Source organism: Octopus sinensis, linkage group LG11 (genome assembly GCF_006345805.1).
Source record: "Octopus sinensis linkage group LG11, ASM634580v1, whole genome shotgun sequence".
NCBI lineage: Eukaryota > Metazoa > Mollusca > Cephalopoda > Octopoda > Octopodidae > Octopus > Octopus sinensis.
Genome location: NC_043007.1, coordinates 49460611 through 49473109, shown reverse-complemented (window position 1 = coordinate 49473109; position 12499 = coordinate 49460611). Strand labels below are relative to the sequence as shown.

The 12499-nt window shown below is 33.7% G+C and overlaps 1 protein-coding gene across 4 annotated transcripts in view; it reads left to right on the top strand.

The window, feature by feature from the left end:
* LOC115217630 (organic cation transporter protein-like) overlaps positions 1-12499 on the top strand; it is a 205404-nt gene that overhangs the window by 152803 nt on the left and 40102 nt on the right. For 3 of the 4 annotated variants that reach the window (XM_036507488.1, XM_036507489.1, XM_036507487.1), the window contains exon 2: positions 4507-4703. In XM_036507488.1, the coding sequence (XP_036363381.1) occupies positions 4507-4703 (197 nt within the window). Of the gene's footprint in view, positions 1-3167; positions 3841-4506; positions 4704-12499 lie in introns of those variants that run through there. The other variant, XM_036507486.1, reaches the window with a different exon arrangement.

The following is a 12499-nucleotide window of genomic DNA, read 5'->3' as shown; positions in this document are numbered from 1 at the left end:
ACTGAATACGGCGACAGAGAGCCAGAATTGGAACTAACAGATTCTGAGGATGATTGCAATTATTAGCTTCATGGTATGCTGGGTACCCATGGCAGATCCAGAACCTGGCTAACCTGTAGCTGCTATACTACCAGAAAGTTTTTGTTGACTTGCAAACAGTCGATACAATCTTTCCCAGTGACATGACTTGTCACGAGAAAACTGATCAGTTTTGATGCATCATGTATGGCTTTATGTTCAAGACATACCTTGCATATGAAATATGCAATTCAATTTTATATTAATTATAAACACATATTGGTTAAATTCTGATCTGTGGATCATTGCAGCTTCTTATGGAGGTATGTCTATTTATGAAGTGATGGCTACAACTAAGCTACCATTCTGACAAGGCTATCATATATATATATATATATATATATATATATATATATATATATATATATATAGAGAGAGAGAGAGAGAGAGAGAGAGAGAGAGAAACTAGAGAATATAGCAAGTGAAAAATTATAAGAATTATTCATCCCATGTGGTACAGATACAGAAATTTTGGGGTCTGCGTAAATGTTTGTGTAAATGTTTATACTATATTTATCACATCAAAATCACGTAGGAAATTACATACATTACTGCTAGCGGCTGGTTTCTAATCTTACTGTTAATATTGCTTAATTAATAAATCAATCAATATTGCTTAAAATTTACTTATCGATATTAATTTGTAATCTAATTAAACTTAAGTAGCTATAATTTTTATCTAAACTTTACATCGTTTTCAGTTTGTTGCCTATCTTTCCTGTTTAGGATAATAATATTATGTATGAGTTTGTTAGAAATATTATGTTTAACTTCCTGAATGTGTTTATGTTCCTTTCTTTTTGAATATATTCATATATTTCTTAATGTTCTTAACTTCTACAATAGGTACAATACTTGAAATTTTGTGGGAGGAGGCTAGTTCGATTTCATTGATCCCAGTGCTCAACTGATACTTATTTTACCGAACTCGAAAGGATGAGATGCAAAGCCCACATCAGTGGTATTTGAACTCCGAACGCAAAGACAGACGAAAACTCGCTAAATACAATGTCCGGCCTGATAACAATTCTGTCAGCTCGCTACGATTTAATCCATTTCTGCTCTAGGCACAAGGCCCGAAATTTTGGGGGAGGAGACCAGTCGATTAGATGTACCCCAGTACGCAACTGGTACTTAATTTATCGATCCCGAAAGGATGAAAGACAAAGTCGACCTCCGCGGAATTTGAACTCAGAACCAAGAGGCAGACGAAATACTGCTAAGCATTTCACCCGGCGTGCTGACGTTTCTACCAGCTCGCCACCTTAAATCGCTGCGATTTAATATCAAAGCAAAGTATAGCTTGAAAGGTATTGGTATACTTACAGACAGTTATGTTGTGATATTAAATCTTTGACATCAAATTGAAATGGTTACAAGTTATACACATAATGCACCTTTCTATACTGGTCTAATTACCAGGAACGGTCTCTCTCTCTCTCTCTCTCTCTCTCTCTCTCTCTCTCTCTCTCTCTCACACATACACACACACACATCCAAACACAAACACATACAATCGAATACAAACAAATACACATGTCTTTCCCTTTTATCACTAACAGAGAACCCTTATTTCATCAGAGTTTATCAAATGCACTCTAAGGTATATCTAGGAAGGGTTTTTTTATCCCCTCTCTTCTTCAGAAATACTTTTAAAATTCTTCAACTTAATTATGTTAAAGTCTTTCTAATTCTATGTAGCAAAGGGAAGTAGCCCATACCTATTAATAATTATATGTAATGAGTCATGTCTCTCACAATATTATTATCTATTGTCGAAAATAAAATCATCGGTAACACTACGTAATAATAACTCGTATATCTCAAGGAACTGGTAGAAAGCATCTTATGATGACTGTTTTTGAAAAGCTAGACATGTCTAATTTTGCGATGTATTACCAATAACAAACTATATAACAACACATGTTTTATTCCTCTGAATGTACAGAGTTCAGTTTTATTCGTAAAAAATATCTGTAACCTAGTACATGTGTGTGTGCGCACGTGAGTATGTGTATGTGTATGCGTGTAATATACAGATATATATATATATATATATATATATATATATATATGTATGTGTGTGTGTGTAGAGAGAGAGAGAGAGAGAGAGAGAGAGAGAGAGAGGAGAGAGACAGAGAGAGAGATGGATAGATGAATTGACAAACAGATAGATAGATAGATAGATAGATAGATAGATAGATAGATAGATAGATAGATAGATTCTTCATCAGGATGTTGTTAGACATCATTCAATATATGTAGGTCACAAGGGAAGTTCAAACCTACGGATGGACCAAATTATTTGAATTGACGTCACAACTGAATTTTATTCCCTTACATCTCACACCCTTATTCACTCCCTCTCTCTCCCTCTCTTTCTCTCTCCCTTTCTTTCTCTGTCTAAACCTTATACACAATTTCCTTCTTTCTTTTTTCATTTATTTATTCATTCATTCTTTCTTTCTTTTTATCTATCTATCTATCTATCTCTTTTTCATTTTCCATCTTTGCCTCATCTACCACCCGTACTTACCTAGGTACATCCTGTAGCTATGCTCAGACACTCTGGAAATAATTTCAACAATAACAACAACAACAGAAATAATAATAATAATAATAATAATAATAATAATAATAATAATAATAATAATAATAATAATAATAATAACTTGGTGGTGGTGGTGGTGGTGGTGGTGCTGCTGCTGCTGCTGCTGTTTGTCTCATCCACATTTCATATTCTTTGAATTTGATATTTAAGACAATAGCTAAGTTGACAATAATAATAACGATGATGATGATAATGATGATGAGGAGGAGGAGGAAGATTAACGTTAATTAAGTTAAAATATCTGTCCAAATGAACTGCTTTTTTGCTTTCCCTGATCATCATTTTTCCTTTCTTTTTCCTGATTTTAACATCACCGTGTGTGAGTATTTTTACATACATGCATACATACGTACATACATACACACACACACACACATATATATATATATATATATATATATATATATATATATATATATATATATATATATATATATATATATATATATATAGCATATATAGGTATACGTTCAGTATTTGGTTTGCTACATGAACGGAATGAAATTGCTAAGATTTAAGAGCGGAACCACTGAATAAATGGCTGGATGATCGAACGATGGAATAAAGGCCAGAAAGAAAGAATATATGGACCTATGGGTAAATGAAAGGTTAAAAGATTCAGACGGCGTAGCAAGTGGAGGATGAAGAAGAAGAAGAAGAAGAAGAAGAAGAAGAAGAAGAAGAAGAAGAAGAAGAAGAAGAAGAAGAAGAAGAAGAAGAAGAAGAAGATCGATATATGGAATATATCATATAATCATCACCACTACCACCACCACATACCAACCCCCACCATCGTAAGCACCAGCTCGACCAACAACTACCCCCACTACCATCACAGTCATGAAAGAACAATATCACTACGACTACTAACAATATTAACCTCACCAATGTAATAAGAACAGCGATTTCACAGCATAACAGCGACAACTTCGCGGCGACTGTTACTAATCACTGAAAACAATACCGATAATATCACCAGCCAATAGCACGGCCATAAGTTTCGTAGATGGCTGGTACAGAGGCCGTTTATGATTTGGATAATCTACTCATCAATTTAAAGACTTATGGTAATTACCAAATTAGGCAGCTGCTTGTTGTTTCGTCTTCTCTTTTGATTGTATCTCATAGTATTTTCCAATTACTGGCAATAGGTAAGTTATATAAGCATTACATTTTATTCTTCACTTGATTTATACTTGCCCGCATTCCAAATAACACTTTCAATATCATATCTTAACACAAAACACTATGAAATTATTACTCAATGAAATAACACAATACATACCCTTATGTAAGCGATACCAGATTCTATTTCACACACAGTTCACATTCAACACAACTGCTAACCAATAGAGTATGCATCCCAATCAGCACATACTCTACAATTCTCATTCCAACACCTTCTCTTCTTTTTTAGCTCTTTATCTTACAATGCAAAATCCCCTGCATAAACTCTTTAATTAATCTTCCTTGAAACGTACTCTTTGTACAAGCATTAATCTCCAAGCGTCCAACTGAACGGAGGCTACTTCAAATTTTACATTACGAGAAGACAGACGGCAGTTAACAAGTAGAATTAATATTTTTTAAAAAGAGAAATAAATTAAATTTTATGGTGCGGATCCAGTCTATTATTCTGTACACATCCAGGAATAGAATACTTTGTGATGATTGGAGACGAAACTGATGAAAACGCAGTAGTTTCATATTTGAAGATGGGGTTAAAAATCTGAGAAAATTATAAGACTACTTATCTCAGACATTTTGACATAAAATAAAAGGAACTTTAAATTTAAGAAATAGCATTTTCTTTTCAGGTTACACTCCAGATCATCAATGCAAGGATCTCTCGGTGGAACAGCTGTCCATATACAACGTGACGTCATACGATGACATCAGTTATGAGAAGTGTCACATTAACATATTTCGTGGCTTGAAAAATATTACAGATGAGCTCTCCTGTATTAATGGACACAACTACTCAGCAAATAAAGATATCTCTTTTGTGATAGAGGTAAGAATGTTAATATTTTAGATATTATTTCCCCTACACCTCTCTTCCTTTCTGTCTCACTAACACATTCGCTTTCAGACATATCTTTCAACGGTTAAAATTATATACGATATTGAAAGAGAAATATTTTTGCTGTCTAGCGACCAGTCAACCTGGATCGAGTATTTCTATGGCTTTTTGGTTATGAAGTTTCTTTTGTTACCATGGATACCGGGTTCGATGCAACTACACACTGGTCTGGTGAATTGTTTCGGCTTGGCCAATAATTGAGTAGAAGTGGGTTTGCTCTAACAAACCCATCATCATCATCATCATCATCAGATAACCCCATATATAGACATGACAGAAGTAAATAGACAATCGTTTAAATTATTTAAATCTGAAATTATAATTTCAAATCATTTATTAATTATTCATTACTATAATGTGAATATCCAATATTTAATAGACATGCCCCTTGCATTTTTCAATGCAAGGACCCTATTAGGCATGCTACTGAGCAGATGACGAATATTTTCTTGAGGAATATCTTGCCAAGTTTCATGGAGTAATCTCAAAAGATCTCGCTTTGAGGATGTTTTCTTGTTCTTTTTATGAAGTGCTCTGTCCATTATGCCCTAGAGGTATCCAATTCATATCGCGTGACAGGCTTGGCCATGGAAGCATTTTAACGCCACTGTCTTCAAACCAATATTGGGTCTTTTTAACCGTGTGACAAGGAGCCCTACCTTCTACAAATAGTCTTTTGTAATCATTTAACTCTAGAGAAGATTGGAAGGAGTCCTTTCTACACATATTTATCTGAGTTTATGTTTCTCTCATACTCCACCAGCTCTGATCGGCCATTGCTCCCCAAACCATCAAAGAATAGCCATCGTATTTCATAGTTTATTGTAATCTTTTCACGTCAAACTTTTGATCACAGAGTCTCCAGACACGCACGCGGCCACTTCCAGAAAATATAGCAAATCTGGACTCATCAGAGAATATGACAGTGTCCCAAAATGTTAGTGGCCTCTCCACGATCTCACTGGACCGATCTTTTCTCCACTTTATATTGGCTGGTCGGAGAGATGGCATCCTTTTTTCTGCTCTACCATAGTAGCCAAATTTGTAGAAATATCTGGTAGCTCTTCTGGGACTGACATCAATTTGTTCAGTTATGTCAAATTACTTGCAACGAAGATTATCCTCCACTCCTTTTCTGGAGTAGGGTCATACCTGAGTGCCCTACTCCATCTGGGCGAAGTTGTGTGGATTACTTTCCCTCTCTGGTGCAAAGCACAATAGCTCTATTAACTGTAGAAAGCAGAATCCCAAGGTTTTCTGCGATTTAACACTAAGTACACCTGCAGATTGACCCACAATGAGGCCTCTTTGAAATTCGAACAGTTCCAAGGGTTCTTTTCGTACGTGGCAAGATTAAACTGTCACATATTGAATCTGAGTCATAAGAATGTCAATTAAGAAACCCTTTTTATGTTGAAATAAACATAAAATGATGCGTTATGGAGTGTTTATTTACTTCTGACATGTCTGTATATATATATATAGATAGATAGATAGATAGATAGATAGATAGATAGATAGATAGATAGATAGATAGATAGATAGATAGATAGATAGATAGATAGATGTGTGTATTTTTCCCTTGTTAAAAATTAACACGGCAAAAATACCTAAATAGTTACAAGGGTAGCAAAAAATCACACCATAAAAAGATTCTAATTCCTTGTTTTTAAAGGTAGAAACGTAGGGTTTACGTGAAATCTTTTGTATAATATATATAAATAAATAAATGGAGTTAAACGCATGTATTATTCAAATTATTTTACTTCCGAAACATGCTTCGAAGATATCACTGGTATTATTCCAAAGAATAAAATGGTGTAAAACAATGTAATCTTCTCTTTAGGGAAGTGAAGAAATGAAACTCGTCAATAAGACATTTTAACAGAATATGATGGATATGTATAGTGATTATCTGGACGCTATTGAGATTGTTTCAAAAAAAAAAAGAAAAGAAACGTTATAGGATATAATGTCAAAGGTAGCCTATAGAAAGAGGAGGGATAAAGGAAAGAAAAACTGAATAAATGAGAAGTATATAACTATATGTATATTAAATAAAACTATATAGACTTGGAAAAAGATATATCTAGTGAATGTGAAATGTAAGAAGAAAATTAATTATCAAATTATATATAATGATAGATATCACATATATGAACTAAGGGTGTCTTTCTGCCGATGTTTACATCGGTTTGCACGCTCTACAACCGTGTTTAGAAGGGAATTTTTAGAAAAAAGAATAAAAAATAGTTCAGAATTACAGAGAAGACAGAATTCCTTGCCTTTGTTATAAGGTATCGAGGTTGAGAGAATCAACCAATCTAAATTAAATTGTAATTGTGGTCTTAAAAGATTTCAAATTAATTTACTAAACCCTGTACTGTTTCGTTTATTCCTATCCCTAAATGTAGAGTAATGATTAGAAATTATTTTAGATAACTGAGAAAATGTGCTTCCTATTTAAAAAATACTTCATTACCAGTAGTAATTTTACACTGGTATATAGAATTTTTAATTTTAGAGTTACTTGACATAAACTTGATTCTGTTGCAATTGACCTCAGATGCAACAACCTTGTTATTAATATTTCTAGGGGGATGGATGGTATTAGCTAAATTAATGTTAGTATTAGTAAATGTATCAATATTTAACAGGTTAGTAATGGTTAGTAACTATGTGAAGAGATAATTTGTAAGATATTTTTTGTGTTGGAAAAATCAATCCTGATCGTGTATGAGTTGATAATAGAGTAATACCTTAGAATTCTTTGAAAATTCCTAATAATAGCTTCACGAAACTGCAAAGGAAGATTAGATTTAACTTGCCTCCCATATGGAATAATTAACCAAATGGTTTTACTATTTGTTACCTTATTTTTGGTGCAAATATTCTTGAAAGACATAGATTAGAACGAAAATAGGGGATTAAATAAATATATTCCTCTGTTTGGGGATTATATAAATATATTCCTCTGTTTGGTTTTGGTATATAAATTAAAATTGATATCGTGTATATCCTTACAGCCAGATTTTATATCTACATTAATAAAGGTAGAATAAGATTGAATTGAATTAACGTAGGTAGATTTATCTGTTTAACCTGCTTTAAGTAAGGCAGAGTTTAAAAATTCGGCCTTATCACTGAAAATGTCAACATTAGCAGATAACTTAGACAATCTAAATTAAATATTCTTAACTAAGTTCCTAGTAATTGCCCTAGAATGATTACTGATTTTGTTAATATACTTGGTCGATGGTTTGTGGTATGGGAAATAAGAGTTATTGTGTAAGTTAAGGGTAATATCTAAAAAGTTGACCTTTGTTACATCATCATCAAAAACTATGCTTAAGCCCATTCTAAGGAAAAACCTAACTAAACTATTCTTAAACATTTTGAAGGCAAAGTAAACAATCATCATGATATAGACCTCCATTTATGTTTGGGAACTGTTCTGCCTTTTCAAAAAGTATATATATATATATATATATATATATATATATATAAACATAGTAAAAAGGGTAATAAAAATAAATTATTATTACCAGCGACCTTGCACAAAAGACGAATTAGTTATTAGACTATACGTTATTCATATATAAGTACATTAAAAGGCTTCCAATAAAGAAGCAAGTGCTAGATACACAAAAACGGGATAAATTTATGAAATGGAAAGAAAATTAAAAACGTTTACCATCTCAGCTAATCTTGTACTGCAGTTTCGTCTTTTTTTTAGCAAATGGATAGAATTCATCTGCCAAGGCCAGACTCGTCAGCAAGAAGCCTTTATAATCCAAGCTATACATATCGCTAGAAGTACGTGCAAATCTAACGATTTGTATACTCTAATTTTTCAGACCAGTGCGCAGACGCAAACCATACCCGGCGAACAGAGAGCATGCCGGTAAAATTTAAGAGCAAATTCATCGAGCAATATTTAAAACATAGTAAAAAGGGTAATAAAAATAAATTATTAATACCAGGGTATGGTATTGCGGGGTATGGTTTGCGTCTGCGCACTGGTCAGAAAAGTTAGAGTATACAAATCGTTAGATTTGCACGTACTTCTAGCGATATGTATAGCTTGGATTATAAAGGCTTCTTGCTGACGAGTCTGGCCTTGGCAGATTAATTCTATCCATTTGCTAAAAAAAAGACGAAACTGCAGTACAAGATTAGCTGAGTTGGTAAGCGTTTTTGATTTTCATTCCATTTCATAAATTTATCCCCTCTTTGTGTATCTAGCACTTGCTTCTTTATTGGAAGCCTTTTAATGTACTTATATATGAATAACATATAGTCTAATGACTAATTTGTCTTTTGTGCAAGGTCGCTGGTAATAATAATTTATTTTTATTACCCTTTTTACTATGTTTTAAATATTGCTCGATGAATATGCTCTTAAATTTTACCGGCATGCTCTCTGTTCGCCGGGTATGGTTTGCGTCTGCGCACTGGTCTGAAAAATTAGAGTATACAAATCGTTAGATTTGCACGTACTTCTAGCGATATGTATAGCTTGGATTATAAAGGCTTCTTGCTGACGAGTCTGGCCTTGGCAGATGAATTCTATCCATTTGCTAAAAAAAAGACGAAACTGCAGTACAAGATTGGCTGAGATGGTAAACGTTTTTAATTTTCCTTCCATTTCATGAATTTATCTCCTCTTTGTGTATCTAGCACTTGCTTCTTTATTGGAAGCCTTTTAATGTACTTACATATATATATATATATATATATATATATATATATATATATATATACAGACTAAATCAGCTACTTGTGTCGAATCAAAACTTTACATCGTAACATCAAAACCATCTGGTGTATCCTTACGGACCCACAACTTATTGTCAAATTTTATAATAGATGATCTGTTGGCCAACACAACATTAATTTCTTCCCTGGTGAGACCAGCTTTGTTTTGAGCAATCCAAAGTGCCTCATGAAGTACTATTTAGTTGATGGAGGAATAAAAACTAGAAATGTCAAACTGGATAAACTTAGTGCTCCTCTTATTAGTAATAGAACTAAACCTGTCGACTACTTGAAATGAATTGGACCATAAACTAAGTTTTAATTTCTTAACTAAGGTAAGAATATATTTATCTAGAATACTAAGTACACCGATGTCAGAGCTAGAAAGACAGATAAGTCTTGACGATGGGTTATTAAAAAATTTTGTTTATGATCTTTCAAAATAAACCGAGGTTGATTAGGATCAAGTGGTTCTGTCTTCATTTGTAAGTTACACTTCTCCATAATTTTCACAGCTTCAATGCATACCGATGTAAACACAGGCAGAAACACACCTTTAGTTCACATAAGTGATATCTATCATTATATATAATTTGATTATTAATTTTCTTCTTACATTTCACATTCACTAGATATATCTTTTTCCAAGTCTATATGGTTTTATTTAATATACATATAGTCATATACTTCTCATTTATTCCTCCTCTTTCTATAGGCTACCTTTGACATTATATCCTATAACGTTTCTTTTTTTTTTTTTTGAAACAATCTTAATAGCGTTCAGTTAATCACTATACATATCCATCATATTCTGTTAAAATGTCTTATTGACGAATTTCATTTCTTCACTTCCCTGAAGAAAAAATTACATTGTTTACACCATTTTATTTCTTTAGAATAATACCAGTGATATCTTCAAAACATGTTTCGGAAGTAAAATAATTTGAATAACACCTGCGTTTAACTCCATTTATATATATATATATATATATATATATATATATATATATACATATTGCTATGGAATAACCATAGCAATTACCATAGCAACCTATTCGACATAACCATGGGATCATCCAATTCACCCCAGGTCACTGACTTGGACTATACATACTACATCAGCTCCATATACACTTCCCTAGAATCAAGGGCGGCCTATACAGGGACGACGCTTTATTAGTTACTAAAAGCATAAATAAATCTTCCTTAGAAAGAACTAGAAAGGATCTACATAAATTCTTCTCTAACCAACAGCCTATTCCATCACATTCGAAAACGCTCACAAAACTGTTAATTTTCTTGACGCAACTTTAAACTTATCAACCTCCCAATGCTCACCTTACCACAAACCTAACCAATACCTTAAATATCTTAACATCCACTCCAATCACCACAAATCCACTTTCGATAACATAATCAAGGGTATCTCAACCCGCATATCCGACCTCTCTTCCACTGAAGAAAATTTCAATAATCACGCACCATATTATAATCAAGCACTCGCCACTAGTGGCTTTTCCCCAACAAATAGAATACATCCATAACACCAGGCTCAAGCAATACATATCTCAAATCACATCTCAAACATGCACCAACCATCACAATCGCAACCAACTACACACACTCGTCGATGGAACCCTGGAAGGTCTTACACCTAGGCAACGTAGACCACATACACATTCATTTAACACTAGGTCAAAAACGAAGACAACTAAAACAGCTAACAACAAAAGGCCTCGCCACCCACATACCTTCCTCAAAAATATAGATAGCACTCTTTTATCTAAAAACTTAGATAGCACTACTCCCAGACCTCCTAAAAAGTGGTAGACGCTCTATTCTGTGGTACACACCCCCATTCTAACTAAACGTTAAGAACTTAGCTAAATCCTTCTTTAGAATGCTAGACTCTAACTTCCCTCGACAACATAAATATCATTCTCTCTTTAATCGATCCGCACCGAAACTATCTTATTCTACCTCACCCAACTTTAACTCTATTGTAGCTGACTCTAATAAGCAAAAGGTCTCTCTTTTCGATCAAAACTCACATTAACTACAACTCTAGTAATACGAACACGCACACAGCTCCAGCACAGATACCCTTACATTAGACCACAACAACAACCCAACTCACCCTACTGACACTGCCCGGAACACCGCCACAATATCTAACGCCCTTACAAATAGTACAATTAATAACAACAATAGTAATAATAGCAATGATGGTAATGATAACGTTAATAATACTAATAATATAGAATCTTCTAACCCCTTCTATAACCTCTTTGACGATATTACCTCCTCTATTACTGAACACAGTCCCCACAATTCACCTAATTGTAATTGCCGTCCTGGAACCATCTGTCCGTTACAAACCCATTGCAGAAGATATAATGTAATTTACAAATGCAGTGTCCTCAATCTATAATACAACTCCACAGCCATATACATAGGATCAACCAAAAATTGCAAGCAACGTTACGCCACTCACCTCCATTCTTTTAAATACAGTAAACATAGTAAATATACAACACTCGCCAACTACATACATCATCTCAAAAATACAAATATACCCTATACTCTGTCATGGTTCATACTGGACTCTCGGCTTCCCTACCGAAGTCAACGCTCAACCTGCAAGAAGGCACTTCACATATTAAAGTACAACTCTCCAGCACTGCTAAATAAATATAATGAGGCACTAAACACATGCAACAACCGTTTTTTTCACACATTCAAATTCTACCACAAATACAAATGCCTAAACGACCATACAGTACATTTCCGCAATACCCCTTAGGTAATCCCAATAACCTTATAAATCTACATTTTAACTCCTAATCCCTATCTAATTCCTCACTTATGCTTGAATATCACAACCATCTAATCATATTCGTGTGTATGTGCATCCATGCGTATGTGCGTATATATGTATGTGTCCGTGTATGCGTGTATGTATGTATGTA